We start from the raw sequence: 18,947 nt of genomic DNA, 5'->3' as shown, positions 1-18,947 counted from the left end.
ACTCTGTCCCCCTCCTCCCACACACACCTACAACCCTACATCCTCCTGCTCATTCTCCTTGATCATCCCCATGCCTTCACTCAAAACTCCCTCTCTTACAGCTCCACTCTTACGGCACCCATCTCCCCTATCATAGTCCACATGTAAAACGTGTATAAAAGTTTAAAGGCTGGGGATGGGGATCTCTCTGGGGACATGAATGCAGCTGTCCAGGGGACCATCAAAAAACTCTAAAGCAAGAAAAAAAGCAGTTACTCTTTCCCCACATTTGTTACACTCATTGATTCTGCTTTTGAATCACAGATTCTTCCTTTCCACCACTCACAGCTGTGGGTGTATGGGAGTACTAGACCTTGATTTCTTTTTTTAAGAAATCATAAGAAGCAGGTATTAAAGAAATGGACTTGTTTTGTTGATAAACACAGCTTTGCGAGGATCTAGAAAAATTCCATCTGCCTGACAGATTTTTGTTGGTGTCCATTTCAGTGGTGGTGATTAGATGTATACAGCATTGTAACTTACAACAGGGACTTCCATAATGAGCAGAACCCAGAAACTATGCAGTAGTGTAAGTTGATATAATTAAACGTTAAAAATATGCACTATCTAGAATTTTTCCAACATATGGCAAATAATGAAAACCTCTCAAGTCCACCAGGAATTCAACTGGATGCCTGCTCACTTCTACCTTTCACTGGGATCAGTATTTCCAGTTACTATTTCCTAGTGTGCTACTGCTGTTGACAAGTTGCACAGACCTACAGAGTGGCGAGGAGGTGAAAGTAATGCCATCTGCTTGGGCTGAAATGGGATTGACATAATTTGGGCTATGTGACACATATAGAATGTGGATGTTGGTTATGGTGCAACTTCTTTCTTTTAGCACATGTAGTGAACTTTTAGAGCTTGCTCTATGGTCTTAATGTGCAGAGAAGCTTTCAAATAGGGCAGAAAGCAAACCCTGCTTACTCTCCAGGTTATCATAATGCGTGAATGTCACATTTGCCAGTTTCTTGATATTTGTTTCACAGCCCACTTTCACTTAAGACTATACAAGTAAAAGTCATAATGCCAAATGTGTGGCATTATGCTAATTTCCATGGCAGTAGAAAAACCACAAATAAAAGGGACAATAAAGTCAGTTATATTATAAAGAGAGTGAGTTCTTGTTGCAAATATATATATTTAATAATAGCAATGGGAACTAATAAGTGACTAGAGATAGCGGGGGATATGGGATTCCTTTTTGTCCCCTTCCTTCTCCAAAGTTGAATACATAAGTTATTGTTCTTCTACCTAGGAATGTGGATTTGAAAAGTTCCATTAAAGTAAAAATGTGCTCACTATACTAAGTATAGTTGACCTATTAGGTGGTAATACACACTTTTGGTATAATATATTCCAGACTGAGTTTGTTTACTTGAATATTTATATTTCTTGGTAATTTCTAGTATTAACTACTCTCTCTTCCCAACGTCTAGACTGTTCTATTATGAACCCGAAAACTAGTTGGCTGTGTCCATCTAGCTCTTGTTTGTTTTTCTTCATTATCTTCTGCAGCTAGTATATTTTATGGAATACCAAAATGGGAAGCAAACAATACAAATGAAGAAAACAGTTCGTTTTTTCCATAGTCTTGGTTTAATGCTGTAAATTAGGGGTGACCACCCTGTGTCTCTGGAGCCACATATGGCTCTTCGGAAGTTAATATGCGGCTCCTTGTATAGGCACCAACTCCAGGGCTGAAGCTACAGGTGCCAACTTTCCAGTGTGCCAGGGGGTGCTCACTGCTCAACCCCTGGCTCTGCCACAGGCCCTGCCCCCAATCCACCCCCTTCTCTCCCCCCCCTCCCCTGCCATGCCCTCGCTCCTCCCCCCCACCCCCCCAGAGCCTCCTGCACACCACGAAACAACTGATCAGGAGGTGCAGAGAGAAAGGGAGCGGGAGGCACTGATCAGCGGAGCTGCCAGTGGGCAGGAGGTACTGGGAGCCGTGGGAAGGGGTGGATTTGGGGGCAGGGCCTGTGGCTGCACCGGCCACACACCCCCCCCCCCCCCCCCCCCCCCCCCGAGTGCCTCACCAGGCCGCCCAAACCCCCGGAGCACCGCGCCGGCCAACCCCCTCCCCCCCCCCCCCCCCCCCCCCCCAGCGCTGCCAAAGCCTGTGCCGCTGCAACACCCCCTGCGCTGCCCGGCCGGGAAGGGGGGGGGGAAACCATCGCGAGCTCCCCCCCCCCCGCCATCCCAACATTGGCCGCCCCATCTAAGGTGCCGCCCCAAGCATGTGCTTGGTCAGCTGGTCCCTGGAGCCGGCCCTGCTGATGACGGTTTCCGCTTGATAATGATCCAAAGCGGTGCAGGCTGATGCACATTCATTTTCATCTGAGTCAGATGCCACCAGCAGAAGGTTGACTTTCTTTTTTGGTGGTTCGGATTCTGTAGTTTTCTGCATCGGAGTGTTGCTCTTTTAAGACTTCTGAAAGCATGATCCACACCTCATCCCTCTCAGATTTTGGAAAGCACTTCAGATTCTTAAACCTTGGATCCAGTGCTGTATCTATTTTTGGAAATCTCACATTGGTACCTTCTTTGCATTTTGTCAAATCTGCAGTGAAAGTGTTCTTAAAATGAACAACATGTGCTGGGTTGTTATCCAAGATAACCATAACACGAAATATATATACGGGTAAAACACAGAGCAGGAGACATACAATTCTCCCCCAAGTCTCAAATTTAATTAACACATTTTGACGAGCGTCATCAGCATGGACATGACTGGACTTGTTGGCTCTAAAGTTTTACATTATTTTGTTTTTGAGTGCAGTTGTTATATAGCAAAAAAACAAAAAACAAAAAAACACCCTACATCTGTAAGTTGCGCTTTTGTGATAGAGATTGCACTACAGTACTTGTATTTGAGTATTTTTAAATTCACATTTCTCATCATTTTTACAGTGCATGTATTTGTAATAAAAAATATGAAGTGAGCACTATACCCTTTTGTATTGTGTTGTAATTGAAATCAATATATTTGAAAATGTAGAAAAACATCCAAAAATATTTAATACATTTCAACTGGTATTCTATTGTTTAACAGTGCAATTAAAACTGTGATTAATCGCTATTCATTTTTTTTAAATCATGATTCTTGTTTTTAGTTAATCACGTGAATTAATTGCGATTAATCAACAGCCCGAGCTGAAAGATGAAAAATCATGATGGAAATGTTGGAACTCAAAATCTTTAAACTTTTTCCAATGTCTGTCAGTTGAACTTTTAAGAAATCTTGATCCTTCTGGAATTTAGGAAGCAACATTTATTTTCATTTGGCAAATTCCTAATGAATGACTGTCTGCCATTTCCTTTCTTTCATGTTCTCTGGTTTTCCCACACTATTATTTTTCTGGAGTGATAGAAAAGTGAAACTTGCAGTGTCACACACTTCAGCTAGATAATGGTTTTTGTAAACTCCATTTTGCTGTTAGCATGTGGTGTAGAACAGTAGGGAATGTCAGCAGAAAAAGCTGGATCATTTGTGCTTAAAATCGCATTGAGGGCTTCATTCTCAATCAGGAACTCATGTCCAATTTATTTTAACTTGCATGCTAATTGTGCATCTGCATATGTAAATTCCTGTCTTGCGTCTAACTGGTTATTTCTGTATGTAAATATTTGATTCACATGCAATTTCATACTGAGATCAGGCATGCAATTCTACTCCTGGCTTTTTGGCATCTCGGGGTTTAATATTCACATATTGAATTATTTTAAAAGGAAACTACACACATTTTTGCTACCCCTGAACCTAAAGATTTACTAGGAAAAGTACACTGCTCAAGTTGAACAAACTAAAATGTAACTTAAATCTTATAGATACAGTTGGCGTTTCTTTAATGCCATGGTAGCTAGCAAAGTTCAATGTTGCATAAGAGACTTTCTATTTGAAAAAAGGTCAGCCATTCTGGAGTGTGATTCTCACTAGGTATTATGCAGAAAAATATTATTGATAACACTTGTGAGAATTTCAGATAGGATGCCCCCACGTAGTTATAAGTACTTTTTGGAGGGGGAGTTCATAGCCATGTACCATTTGCTCCCTGTAGCCCTGAAAGGAAGCATTTAAGTGGATGCTTAAGTTCATCTTTAATCAGGATGGTGCTTATACATGTGCTTAAGTCCCATTGACTGCAGAGTTTAGGTTAAACATGAGCTTAAGTGTTCTGGGATGTTGTGCTGAGTGAAGGCCAGTGGGTGTACTTAAACAATCTGTGGCATTGTACCTATAATGCTCAGAAGTCTATGCAAAAGTGTTTTTAATAGCCAGTAACACTTGGAGGAGCCTTCATAAATTTTTTTTTTTTTTAAAGTAAAGAGAATGCTTTGAAAAATCTCTCTCCAGACAACAAATTATTTTTCTTTTGGGCAGTTTTATTCTGAACTTTTGTGAATGTATCCATACAATATTTTCAGAAGTGACCTTTGTGTTCTCTTCATCTTTTCAGTGTTCCTAACAGAAAACAAAGCCAACTCTGTCTTAAAAAGATACCCAAGAGCCAATGGATTTTTGGAAGAGCTAAAGCAAGGGAACATAGAGCGTGAGTGCATAGAAGAAAACTGTACCTATGAGGAAGCAAGAGAAGCTTTTGAAAATGATGACAAGACAGTAAGTCGGGTTTTTTGTTTTTTAATAATTGAATTACTTAATGTAAGCTTAAGTGTGTGCTTAGAGGCCTCCAGCTTTCCTACATTGCACTAGATTTCTTAGCTTATTCATTTTTACTAAATGCATTGTAACAAAACTAGTAAGCTACTTCACACTCCTTTGGATATTGAACATCCTCCTATGAAGGGGAAGAGAATATGTGTGTGCTGCATGCCAGACATCTTATTTAAATCATGCATTTAAAGCCATGAGAGAGAGCAGTTGAAATGCAGAGTACCCAGTAAAGACAATTTTATTATTCTAAAAACAAGCAGAATTGAAGTAGCTTTCCTGAGACTAGCAGCTGCACGCCACCAGAGTACTTGTTAAGTACCACCTCTGTAAAACCTTGAAAGAATAAGGCCCCAATCCTGCAGTGCCTTGCACATGAGGCCCCATTAATTTGAATGCGGTTCTGTGCCGGAGCAGGACCTGCTCGTGCATAATTCATTGCAGGATCAGGGCGAAAGTCTGTAAATAGAGGCAGTGGTGAGCTGGAGCCGGTTCGCACCGGTCCGCAAGAACCAGTTGTTAAATTTAGAAGCTGGTGTAGAACTGGTTGTTAAAGGGGCTGGCGGGCAGGCAAACTCCAGTCCACATCCAGCCTGTGGGACCGTCCTGTCTGGCCCACCTGAGCTCCCAGCGGGGGAGGCACCCCTGCTTCCACCACCCCCTCCCTCCCTCCCCCCGCCCCCCCGCAATCGCAGAGCCCCAGCGTGCCGCGCCGCCAGCGCTCTGGCAGCTCTGCGGCTCCTGCTGCTTTGAGCAGCATGGTAAGGGGGCGGGGGCTGGGAGGAGCAGTTGGAGGGGGCGGAGGTTCTAGGGGGGGAGGGGGGGACGGTTGGGACAGGGAATGGGGTTGGGTAGGCGTGGGAGTTCCGGGGGTCTGTTGGTGGTGGTGGTGGAAGGGGTCGGGGCAGTCAGGGGACAGGGAGCAGGGTGAGTTAGGTAGGGGGTGGGATCCTGGGGGGCAGTTGGGGGGGGGGGGTCTCAGGAGGGAGTGGTCAGGGGACAAGGAGCGGGGGGGTTGATGGGTTATGGGTTCTGAGGGGGGCAGTTGGGGGCAGGACGTGGGTTGGGGTCGGATGGGGGTGGGAGACGGGCATGTGGGGCTTGCACTCACCGTGCGGTTCCCTACCGGGTCTTTGGCGGCACTTCAGTGGTGCGTGTGTGTGTGTGTGTCTCTCTCTCTCTCTTTGCTCGCTCTGGGTGGAGGACCCGCCGCCGAAAACCCAGAGCGAGTGAAGGCCCCCCTCCCCGCTGCTGAAGTGCCACCAGGGAACCAGTTATTAGGATTTTGGGAGCTCATCACTGAATAGAGATCTGGTATATGCCAGAATGACTGTTACTGTTCAGGGCATACTGACCTCCACCTGTGTTTTAGCTTTTTCTGCACATTTTTCTAGCTACTTATTTGATCTTAAACATACCGTTCATGGTGGTCTCCCTGGAAAAATGGAGGACTGGAATGGGAATTTTATTAGCCACTAAATAAAGGGGCAGGAGGTTGCGTCGTGTGTGTGTGTGGTATTCATACCACAGTCACTATTGTAGTACTTGAGTGCCATCAGCATGACCAACACAATTTCTAGTCCATGGTCTGACTTAAAAAATTACCGAGAGAGATACAGAATGTAAGTAATGGACAACTGAAGTTGAAGGATACTCTTAAACAGTTTCTCAATTAATTTACTTTTCAAATAGGAGGCTAGATAGTGGCCAGTGGTTTGGTTGAGTCAAACACTTTTTTCTTTTTAAGTAAATATAACAGTAACCAGACTTGTTTTAGGGTAGGAGATGCTAACAATCTTTTTAGTCAAGAGCATCTTGCATCTCTACTAGCTCTTCTCATCCAGTGAGAGGATGTTTTAGTGTCAGAAGGTGGCTTGAATTTCTTTCAGTGCTTCTAGGACCTCTTGTGTCTGGGCCAGATTTTGAGAGGGAGCAGTGTCAGGTGATCTTCTCAGTATTGACCAAACTGGTCCAGAGTCCCATAATGCTTTATGGCTAGACCAAAGATGAAGTGGAAAACTAATGCTTGCAAAGCTATAGTTATATAATGCTGATGCTGCAGATTTTCCTTAAAAGGAATGAAATTGCAATAAGGACTGTAAAATTGGCTCTTGCAAACAGATTTATTAACCAGAAATGTTAATTACTTTTTCCTCTTACTACACTTTTGACTGGATAAGGTATGATGTGCAACTAAGGGCTAGTCTACACTATTACACTTAATTGATCCAGCTGCACCATTGCTGATAAAGACGTGCTATGCTGACTAGAGAGCGCTCTCCATCAGCATAATTACTCCACCTCACTTCAATGAGAGGCAGAAGCTATGTCAGCAGGAGAGTATCTCCTGCCTACTTAGCGCTGATGTGGACAGCGCTTGGATCAATGTAACCTGCATTGCTCAGGGGGGTGGCTTTTTCTTACCCATGAGCGACGTAAGTTACATTAACTTAAGCAGTAGTGTAGACTAGCACTAAGATAAAGTAGTTAGTTGTAAACAAGTAGGGTATATCGTATATTCTCAGAATGCTTTGTCTTCATAAGTTGTGAAACTATGAACTATTCCCCAAAATGGTTTCTACTCGTGCTAAGCTTTATTGTGGAAATTCATTTGTAGTTAAACTGTTGCAATACCTATTCTTTGTATTTGTAGACTCTGTCAGGAAAAACAAGGTGTATGTTCTGCTGAGACTTGCAAAATTTGCAGCCTACTAGGTATGGATTATCTGTGCTGGGTCTGGTTTGTACAGACTCCTTTGTCTTGTAAAATGCATGGTGCTAGATAAGAGAAGAAGTGTAAGGTCTGTGGTGATAAAGTGGAATTTATGGAGTTTTCTATCCATCATAACCAAGGCTGGTATAAATATAGGTGGACTTGAAAGCATATTTTGAAGCAGACCTACGGTGCGATGTGTAACGCTGTGAGACTGCTTCCTGGAGAGAGGAATGTATGATTTCTTTTCATGTTGTTCTGTCTTGCCTTTTGAATAATAAACTGATTTGAGCCTCTTATTGAACTGTAGAAAGCCTGTTCCTTGCAGTGAATGGTTACTCTGTCCTGGAGTTGAATGGTGGCAATCCATATGGATAAAGCAATTTACAATCCCTACTTTGATGGGAAGAAGTAGGATCTCTTGGCTACTGTAGTCACAGCATAAGCTTTTTGGAGTTCCTTCTGCTGAGGTCTTGTGTGCACAGTGGAGTTCTACAGTGCAAGTGTTGTGGTGCCTTGATCTACTTCTGGTGCATTTAAAAGGCTGATCTACTCTTATCTTACAATAGCAGCTTTATTGTTTATAGCCAGAGAGGGTTTTAACATTGATGTACCTCAGTCTTTGAATGGGTTATAAATGAACAGAAGAGACTGTTTACATTATGATATGCTGAAAATGTTTTCTGCTAAATAGGAGAAAAAAATTAAGTACAGACAAAACTTAAAGTTGATCTATGAATGACTGCTCAGACCATTTTAGACATAATTGATTGTCAACACCTCTGGCCTGTAGAAACATCAAAGCTTTGTGTGGCTTAAATTCTTAGGCTCAAGGACATTTTGAGACATAAGTACAGAATAATGCACCTGGCATGATTGTAGTATTGTAATTAATTTTATTTCTGTTAACTTCAAATATTTTTATTGAAATTTATGCCGCATGCCGCTGAATTGCTATGCGCCTAGGGATTGAGGGGGAGGGACTTTAATTCTGGAAAACTTTGAACATTTAAATTTCTTATTTTAAGTTTTGCGGAAAGCAACGTCAACTGCGTGGCTGAGTTCTATATAATCAGTGATTGAAAGCATCTACCCAAAATAGTATTTCCGAGTATCAAATGTGACCTTTCATATTAGCTTTCAGACTAATCATTAACTCTGTGTAAATATCTAAACGACGAGAGAGCTATATAAACTACAGTATGTTGAACTTCAATATATAGTTCTGTTGCCGGCCCAGATGGGCCCGAGGAGGCAAACAGCGGGGTTGGCTGCCTGGTGTGCGCTGCACTAGTAGACACACCAGGTGTGGAGAAGCAAAACCAACTTTATTCAAGAGCTCTGAATAGGCACTAGGAGACCAACACGTCTCAAATCAAGCACACCACATATTAGCACATGTTCCATTTTATATTGCAAGCAGTTTCTGTGTAAGCCTTTGTCTGTTACCCCTCCCTTCTCGAGCAGTTACAGCAGACGCACATTGTGGCTTATTAGAACAGTTCCCATTCGTATGCTTATCTATGGCCTTGTAGATTCATGCGCACACAGTCTTTCCCTCCCCCTTTTCTAGGGTTACCATATTTCAATACTGCAAAAAGAGGACACTCCACGGGGCCCTGGCCCCGCCCCAACTCCACCCCTTCCCTACCCCAACTCTGCCCCCTCCCCTGAGCACCCCGCATTCCCCCTCGTCCCTACCGCCCCCCGGCTACTGCTGTGCTGGGGAAGTTGCTTCGGCTCCCGCTGCGGTGGAGAGGGGCGGGAGCCGGGAAAGTTGGAGCCCAGGGAGGATGCGGTGCCTTACCATGCCTCCCTATTTTCCCGGACATGTCTGACTTTTTGGAAATTCCTCCCGGACGGGGATTTGAGGACCAAAAAGCCGGACATGTCCGAGAAAATCCGGACGTATGGTAACCCTACCTCAGAGCCGCTTCCGCCCACCCGCCGGAACCCCCAGGCCTCACCTCGGAGCCGCTTCCGCCCACCCGCCGGAACCCCCAGGCCTCACCTCGGAGCCGCTTCCGCCCGCCCGCCGGAACCCCCAGGCCTCACCTCGGAGCCGCTTCCGCCCGCCCGCCGGAACCCCCAGGCCTCACCCCAGAGCCACCCGCTCTCCACAGGGCCCATCCTCAGACTTCTCCTGCCTCAGTGCCTCCTCTCCTGAGAGCCTGCTCTCTGCAGCACCCCCACTCTCCACAGCCCCTGCCTCAGTCCTCCCCTTCACCTCCCTCCATAACCCCTACCCTTTATTTCCCCCCTCCTTCCATAGCCCAACCCCTCCACAGCTCCCCACTCTCCACAGCCCCTGCCTCAGAGCCCCCTCCCCTCAGAATCCCCCCCACCCTTCACCTCCCTCAGGAGAGCCTTCACCCTGCTCCCAGCCGGACCTGACGAAGCTGTGGCAGCTCAGGCTGCGGGAGGCGCTGCAGCGCAAGCCCTTCCCGGGTGGGGGAGCTTGGGCTCCCGGGAGCCGCCGCCGCGTGACAAGAAACTTTCCCCTGCGCCAGGACCCGCCCCCAGGCAGTGGCTCCGCCGGGGGGAGAGAGCCCTGGCTGCACGGACCGCTAGCGGGGGGCTCCTTGCATGGCCAGGACGGAGGGGGGGAGACTGAGGCTCTGCCAGAACCGCGGGGGATGCTCGGAGAAGGGAGAAGCAGCCGCAAGTCCCCCGCACCAGCAGCTGGCTGCAGAGACGCCACCGTTCCTAGCCGTGGGGCGCAGGGTTGCAGCAGCATGGGGGGGTTGCAGTCTGCAGGCTGAGCGAGCTGACACCCCAAGAGGAGAGGGGGCAGTGGGTAGGGTTATCATACGTCTGTATTTTCCAGACGTTTTTATATATTTAAAAAATCCTCCCGGACGGCAATTAACAACTAAAAAGTTGGACATGCCCGGGGAAATACAGACGTATGGTAACCCTACCCTTTTCCCCCGCATTATCACTACAAGTTTTGCTAGTGTGAACAAAACTACAGCTGTCGGCTAGAAAAGCTGACCCTTACATTTCTGCTTCAGCATGTAAGCAGTTAGCATAGAAGTAGGTGAAAGTTCTCAAGATGGAGTCACTGTGGCTCCCTTAGACCCAGAGCAAAGGAGTTTCATCAGCTCTTCTGGCCTTCCACTCCCCTGAGTTACCTGGTAGCTATGCCTAGTGACACCAACAGTTCTACTATAATCTGAGATTGAGGCAAATTTAAAAAAAACCAAATGTCTGAAGTGCTTACTCTCACTATCATTTTGGTCATATACTCCAGCTATTGAATACAGAATGCTTTTCTGATTGGGATCTTATGATTTTTGCCTTTATAAAAAGTCAAAGCATTGATTTGCTAGCTGGTATGCTGCCAAAATACAGTAGCACCTTAAAATGAAAGTTATCAGCACTACTTTATTAATGCTTTTAACATTGACATGGAGAGTCAACAGCTCATTGTGTCAGTATCAATTTAATGTACAGGGGGCCTGCTCTGTGAATGACAGTTATATTGATAGTGAAGTATTAGAACCTCATTCTTTCAGATACTTTTAATTTAAATCTACCAATTGGTCACAAGTAGGCTGGACAAGCCAGTTGTTGATCAGTCAAATAATGTCAGTTGATTGCCTATTTGACCACAGCCTACTTTTTTTTTTTTTTTTTTTTTTGATGCATCTGTTAGCAAGTCTACTTAAATGTCTTGATCATTCATTTTACTGCATGCTAATGCGACCTGTTGGGAAAAATTTGAACTAATTGAAAGTTGAGCATATTGGTTGGCTGGAATCTTCTAGAACAGGGGTTGGCAACCTTTCAGAAGTGGTGTGCCGAGTCTTAATTTATTCACTCTAATTTTAAGGTTTTGTGTGCCAGTCATACATTTTAACATTTTTAGAAGGTCTCTTTCTATAAGTCTATAATATATAACTAAACTGTTGTATGTAAAGTAAATAAGGTTTTTAAAATGTTTAAGAAGCTTCATTTAAAATTAAATTAAAATGCAGAGCCCCCCCAGACCAGTGGCCAGGACCTGGGCAGTATGAGTGCCACTGAAAATCCGCTTGCGTGCTGCCTTTTGGCACACGTGCCATAGGTTGCCTACCCCTGGACTAGAATAAACTGTCTGTCTTTGTATACCAGGCCATCAATATACTTGGCAGTTTTCATAACACATTGAACAAGTTAAAACATGGTCCTTGCCCTGAAGAGTTTACAGTCTAAACGGACTAGAAAAAACATTCAGAAATTAACTCAGAAGGGAGTGGGGGAGGGAGAGGAAGGTTCAGTCATTGAACCTCCTCCCCCGACACAAAGAGAGAAGATGCACAGCCATTAAGCTGTCTGTGGAGTTGGCTTGCTGCCTGCCTAGCATAAGTGCATTTAAAAATTACTTTATTTTCTTTTATAGTTGCTATGGGTTTGTTTGTTTAATTTTATTTTTTTCTTGTGTAACTTTAACATTCCCGTTTCAATGCTAACCTAACATTACAAAAAACAAGTTACTTAGCAATTATTTTAACTCAGAAAAATGCAAACACCAATGAAATGAAGCTCTAAAAATGAAAAAAATACCTTTTTTTAGTAATTAGGCATAAGTGTCTGTCTATTGGAGACCATGAAGTCTTACTCTTTTTTTTTTTTTTTTTTTTTTGGTTACCATTGTTACTGTGCTAATAAATTAGTGCTTTAAAATATTTGACCATCTTTGACAATATTTGACTGGTGAATTGACCAACTATTTTTGGACCAGTCAAATGTCCAAACTTAGACACAACTTTATCTATGAATGATGCAGTTCCCATCCCTTGAGACAGGAATGGACAGGAGATATACTGGCTTCCCAGCATTCTGGAGAGCCACAAAAACAGCTCCTGTAGCAGGCACATCTTAGAGATGAAAAAATACTTGAAAACTGTTAAAATGCTTATAAGTGGCAATAAAATCTATTATCTCTATATCCTTATACTGGAAAGCATATATAAGTTTGTAATCCTTTTCTACAACATCTAGCATCTTAAAATAAATAACTCAAAAAACCTAACTTCTATTCACCTAACGTGCTGCTGTGTTCTGCAAAGTGGTTACCTAAAAATGGCAGCTTCTTACTCGACACATCTGCCCTGTGGTTTCAGAGTCAGACTTCCTGACTCTAGTGCCAAAATAAGCTTTTACCACTTTACTGCTTTGGCACAGCTTAGGCAGCAGAATGATGAGACAAAGCTGGGTTCTAATACAAATAAGCAATAATGATGGTCTTCCTAGTGAATGATTGACTTGGTTCCAGCTAAAGTTCTAGTCAGTTGTACCCGAACCAGATTCTTCTTCTTAGCATATGCGCAACATGCCTCAAGTGGCATGTGTCTAGGTTTCATCACCGAATTGGTCCACTGGTTGGATCATTAGCTTCCCCAGCCCAGGCACTGACTGGGAGTGCGATGTGAACGCTGATCCATGCCCTTCTGAAACAGGTTGAGGGCACGGGGGAAGTACGCAAGTTTTCACTAAAGGCATTATTTGGCCAGCAGAAACTTTATTACCAGTGGTGTTGTGTAAGAAAGGAAAGAACCCAACTTGACTTTCAGAGCCCGGGTTGATTTCTGTAATGAAGTTAGGAAGAAGAATCTTGTAAACTGAGCATGCATGATGTGGGAGTCACTGGATTGCAGTAAACATGGAGCCCCCTACCTTGCCATTTTCATAATCTGCTTTCAGCATAGTACTTTAAGTATTCATGCTTATTAACTTGCTTTTTAAAGATAATAGCTTTCTGATTAAGGAACACAAAACAAAGAGAAGGGGTTGGGGGGGGGGGGGAACCTTTTGACCGAAAAGGTATTGTTTGCCAAGAATGAGGCTCTTTGATTAGTTATCCCTTTGCAGTCCCTGTCTACTTCCTCATCAGCTTTGTTCCAGATATGATCCCACCCAGCTAACCTATCCCTTTCCTACAGTAATGCTCTTCCGCCTTCCCAAGTGTCCCACTGACAATGCCTTCCAGAATCTCCAGAGATTTCAACAGAGTTGTTTTGTGTGGAGTCTGCATTTTACTGTGGTATAGATGTGATTTCCGCCCCCCCCCCCCCAAGTAACTTTAATTTGAAAAAATGCATTTGGTTTGTTATGTTAAGATTTATTTCCCTCATTTGAAATCCATGCTATATGGCTTTACTTAAATAATTTTGGACCACATCTTAGTTAAGATCTTGGAATTGTGGGAACATGTCAAATTCTGCAGTGTTGAAAAGGCAAAGGAATGAACATGATTTAAAAAACAAAACAAAAAAAAACCAACCAAACAAAAAAACGTCTAGAACAGGGGTAGGTAACCTATGGCACACGTGCCGAAGGCGGTACAAAAGCTGATTTTCAGTGGCTCTCGCTGCCTGGGTCCTGGCCACCAGTCTGGGGGGGGCTCTGCATTTTACTTTTAATTTTAATTCAGCTCCTTAAACATTTTAAAAACCTTATTTACTTTACATACAACAGTAGATTAGTTATATATTCTACGAGACCTTCTGAAAATGTTAAAATGTATTACTGGCACACAAACCCTTAAATTAGAGTGAATAAATGAAGACTTGGCACACCACTTCTGAAAGGTTGCGACCCCTGTTCTAGATCCTATTAAATATTGGGGGAAGGGGTGTGTATAACCCTATCGCCTAAAAATGTGGACTAAGCTAGTAGTTACTACTTTGATACATCTGGGTTTTTTTGTTGTTGTTTTTTTTAACACCCTCCCCCCCCAACTTTTCCAAGAATCTTCTTATTTTGTAATCTAGTCTTAACTAGATTTTCAGAGATTATATCTAGAGGGAACCCTAGCTTGCTTTATGTATGTGATCGGTCCTTTTGAATGATAGACTTTTGAATTGGGACAGAAATGACTGTTGCATTGTTAGTTACTGATGCATGTGGTCATAAAACTATTACCTTGTGAGAATGGTGGAATTGTATTGTGCTAATAAGATAAATGTCCAAGTGTAGCGTTTACCTTTGAAAATATCAGTTAAAATGGCTTTTTTTGCACTTTTAATACATTGCCTAAATAAACCCTAAGTCTCTTGCTTGTGTTTGGTTTTTTTAGTGCTAGGTTTAAGAATGTGTAGAGTGATGTAATTTATGTGAAGTGTTATGTATATTAAAAAATCATTTCATATTTTATATTGAGCTCAGGACATTTTTATGTAACTTGTAGATACCTTTATTATTATTGGAGGATTTTGTTTTCTCCAAGCACAGAATATAATTGATGTTTGCTAACCTTATTTGTCTGAAACAAAGGGATGAGGTTTACATAACTTTACCTGTATTTTACATTTGGTCTATATTAACTATGCATAATACCTGTGCTACTTCACAAGATACAGGCAGTGGAAAAGCTCTCTAGGACAGGAGGCCTATATTATCCTTGTTTAGCAGCTAAAGCAATGGGACTTTGATCCCAACTTCTTAATGCTTTTGCAATAGCTATTGTAATTTTAAAATGTTAATAACATAACAAATTATCTTAAAGTATTGATGTTGTTGTTTCATATTTAATTTCCCCCCCTCATTCATATTTCCACTACTCTATTGATTCATCTATCTTTACCTGAGATACCAAGTTTTCTGGACTATTTTAAGTATGTTCTCCATATATTGCAAAAGCTGTGGTTGGCTATAAATAGCTGACAGCTATTATTTTATAAGACAGAGGGTGGGGAAGTTTGACTTGTAGGGTGACAGTGAAGCATAATTATGCTGGGTCAAAATAGTCAATCACTCTGAAACAATGTTTCCCTGTCCAAACGCCTTATAATAACCTTTAATTCCAAAAATAGATCTGACTTTGAGTTTTTGCATTCACAAATTATCTAAAATCAATTCAGATTATTTTTCTAATCCATTCCTCTCTCCTATGTAGGTTTGTGACTACTGAGTGCTGATACAGAAAGGTTGTGAGCAGTGAGGAGTTAGGTGGCTTTAAAAAAACCCTCAAACTCCGTGACTTCAGAAAGAAGTCAGGAAACTTCTTATACAGTATCTGCACCAATTAAAGATCTAGGTGGTCATTTATTGAAAGCCAAAACACTTTGCTTCAATTTTGTTATTGAAAATAGACCAGTTAAAATTTATTTTTAATAGCTTCTGATTTATTCTGTGTCTCTGTTTTTAGAGAGAGTTCTGGAAAGGCCACGCAAATGGAGGACTCCAGGGAGAAAGTAACACAGGACACCATTGGTATACATTTTACCTCGCATTTCCATTAATCATTGGCCTTTTTGTTATCCTCCTTATCATATTTCTCACATGGAGATGCCTGTTTAAAAAGAAAATCCGTAGACAGTCTGTATACATGCCTAGGGGAGCACGCGAAGCCATTGGTGATAGTGCTGTGGCTGATGATAGAAGTCCTCTTCCCCCGCCGCTCAGCATTGTTCATTCCCCACAGGAAGAAATGTATGAAGGCAGTGGGCTGTCTCCTGGATATTTGGGCTCTCCAGATGGACGTTCAGACTCAATATCAACAAGACTGTCAAATGGTGACCCTCCTCCTTCATACGAGGAAGCCACTGCCGAAACCAGCATAAGAAATGAAATGGAGCATCACTTAGATCCACCCCCACAGTATGAAGACATTGTAAACTCCAGCTCAGCTAGTGCCATTGCAATACCTCCTGTTGTCACCAGTATGAAGTAAGGCAGGAAGAATAGTAGCAACTTTTAAAAATTACTAAGAGAATTTTGTAGCACTTTAATGCAGCTTACTACTGTTTATATAATGTAATGGACTCCTACTGTGTACCTCTTCCCTGTTTTGTTCCATCTGCATGTGTTCCCATGCCAGTTTTAAAGATGGGGGAATCCATACTGAGAATATGAAGCAGGTACAAATGTGGTCTTCTGTGCATACCTCTCAAATGTCCCTCTGTTTGAGGGTTGTCATTTATTTTAGTCTAAATGTTGCCTACGTTCCACACAAATTTGATGTCCCCTCTCTTTTAGTGTTGAAAATTATTTACATCAGAATCAAACACGGGTAACAGCAAGTTATTTAAACCAAAGAGCCATGTCCTACAACATTTTAAGTTTCTTGCATGAATATTTTGTCTTTCATTTTGGGTCTTTGTCACATATTGTATCCTACACTTGGGCCTTGGAAGGCTGAGAAAAGTATTGTGTGTAAACAAACATCAACATAGCATATTCACCCAGAATATGATACTTCAGGGATTGCAGTAAGTGAGACTAAGAAATTTTGGAACACATCAGCTGTACTTGTACAGAGGGCAGTAATTAAGTGAATTTTGCAACTGGAAAAAACGATAGCCTAATGTTCTTATCCCCTCTGTTCTCCATCCTCCCTTCCAGTTAGTCCTGTTTATGATGATGTCTTGTTTCCGGAATGTCTGATTTTTTTTTTTTTTATTATTATTTATTTTTATTTTAAGTGAATTTTAGTTCTTGTGAAAGGTACTAAATTGACAGCTCTAGAAATTAAAGTTCCCTCTGCACTGCAGACCAGTGAATGCACTGCCTCTGGGCACACAGTAACAAACCAATGTGCCTCATCACTGACATGCAGAAACCGCCTAGAAGGGGATGATCATAGTTTACTCTTCATGCCAACACAAATAGTGGTCTCTTCTGAGTCTGCCAACAGGTCTTTTATTTATGTGGCTTTCTTTCCCTACGAAATGAATGGTGATCACTCATTTCACATAGGCCATTAAGCAGTTGTCAGATAACCTTTGGTTATTTCCAGTCTGCTCTGGATTTATGCCAATGACTGAAAGTTGTAATGCTCAGTATTCCACTACCAGTCTCTTGAACCAACCAACCCCCTGTTTTAACTGTCTAATGTTTCTGAACTACATTATTTAGTAGTTGCAACATCGTGCAGATATTTATTTGCAATAAAGAAATAATGCTGGTCCTTTGAAATAAAGAGATCAAATGTTCAGTGATCCATGATGACAACTTTCAGAACTATGCTGTTGATCGAAGACTCCACACAAGCACAATTTTAAATTCACTGGCCAAAAGTCTCAGTGAATGCAATTTACATGGCTAAACAAAAAACTGCATAAAGCAGTCATTTAAAATGTTTTTTCCTCTACTAAGACCATAAGTGCTTTTTCTCGTATGCTGGAATGATTCCAAATTACAAAAAATATTTTTTTAGCATTAAAAGTTAAGGGTTCTATTAAATGTAACAAGTTATATAACTTTTATTTTATGCTTGGCCTTTCTGATATGATTAAAATGACAGTTTGTCTTGTAGTGATTTTTATAAAGCTTTTATTTTTTCAAAATATAGCTTCTACTTTTTCTTCAATTGTAATTACATTGTCCTGCAATAAATGTGATGGTAAGATTTACAGCCTTACCTCTCTGAATGTTTTACAAGTAAGAACATGCAGTTCTCTTTTGATTGACTGCCAGAAAATTCAGGGTGTTGCACTCACTGCTTTGACTAACACTGAGAGGTGAATCTGGTACAGAACTAAAATGATTTGTTTACTAATGACCAACATGGAGATGCGTGACTTGTTTAAGAAATTATGGAAATGAGATGATTGTTTAATTTTGGACACCTGTGGGGAGGTAATTCCATCTTCACTGCGTGTAAATAACCTATTTGATTACAGTATTAAAACTTTTTTTAAAGATCTGGTTTACATTAAATTATGGTATTTAAACATTTTGCTTATGTTTATAGATTTTTTTTTTTGTTAATGTTTTTGGCATGCTAAATAAAGCTATTCTTAAATTCTTTTAATGCCTCTATCAATTCTGTGCAGTTGGAACAAAAATAACATTGATTTCTGTAACAGAGGTGCTGTATTAACTTCCATTGTCTCTCGTCTTGATGAAAATGTTTTATATCTCAAATTTTAAACTAATTAATTTTAAAGCAGAAGAACTAGTACCATCACTAAGTTTTTAAATTACTGTTTTTATATTTCATATATATATATTATCTTAGAACAATGGTCAGCTGGAGCAACATTCAGAGAAAGAATGGAGATTTTCTCACTGGTATATTTCAAGGGGACAAAGCATTCTAGAAAGTTTAAGCACTTAATTCCATGAGAGTGGATTCAGCCACACTACTATTGTGTAATTTATGAGAGTCTTAGCCCAGATTACAGTGCAGATTAGAAGAAATTGGTTGCCTTGCCCACCCAGCTGAGGCAGAACTTTATATTGATAGCAGACAATTAGATCCAGTACAATGAAAAGTCCTGCAGCTGCACAGTATGCCCCAACCATATTCCCTAGAAACCAAAGGAATCTTTATAGTGCTAAGCAACAGAGGTTCCTGTGGCACCTTTGAGACTAACAGAAGTATTGGGAGCATAAGCTTTCGTGGGTAAGAACCTCACTTCTTCAGATGCAAGAAGATGCTTATGCTCCCAATACTTCTGTTAGTCTTAAAGGTGCCACAGGACCCTCTGTTGCTTTTTACAGATTCAGACTAACACAGCTACCCCTCTGATAGAATTTCTTGTTGCTTCTTACATTCATTACTTGGTCCGCTGTTGCTAAAGAGAGAAG

At 41.8% G+C, this 18,947-nt stretch overlaps 1 protein-coding gene across 10 annotated transcripts in view; it reads left to right on the top strand.

The window, feature by feature from the left end:
- PRRG1 (proline rich and Gla domain 1) overlaps window positions 1-18,163 on the top strand; it is a 105,733-nt gene extending 87,570 nt beyond the window's left edge. For 6 of the 10 annotated variants that reach the window (XM_065579167.1, XM_065579171.1, XM_005294663.5 and 3 more), the window contains exons 3-4: window positions 4,503-4,663; window positions 15,562-18,163. In XM_065579167.1, coding sequence (XP_065435239.1) covers window positions 4,503-4,663; window positions 15,562-16,086 — 686 coding nt within the window. In that variant the 3' untranslated portion in view covers window positions 16,087-18,163. The other 4 variants (XM_065579183.1, XM_065579177.1, XM_065579194.1 and 1 more) reach the window with 4 other exon arrangements.
- Window positions 18,164-18,947: the final 784 nt, after the last annotated feature.

This window comes from Chrysemys picta, chromosome 1 (assembly GCF_011386835.1).
Source record: "Chrysemys picta bellii isolate R12L10 chromosome 1, ASM1138683v2, whole genome shotgun sequence".
In the NCBI taxonomy this organism is placed as follows: domain Eukaryota; kingdom Metazoa; phylum Chordata; order Testudines; family Emydidae; genus Chrysemys; species Chrysemys picta.
This window is presented reverse-complemented; position numbering and strand designations above follow the sequence as displayed.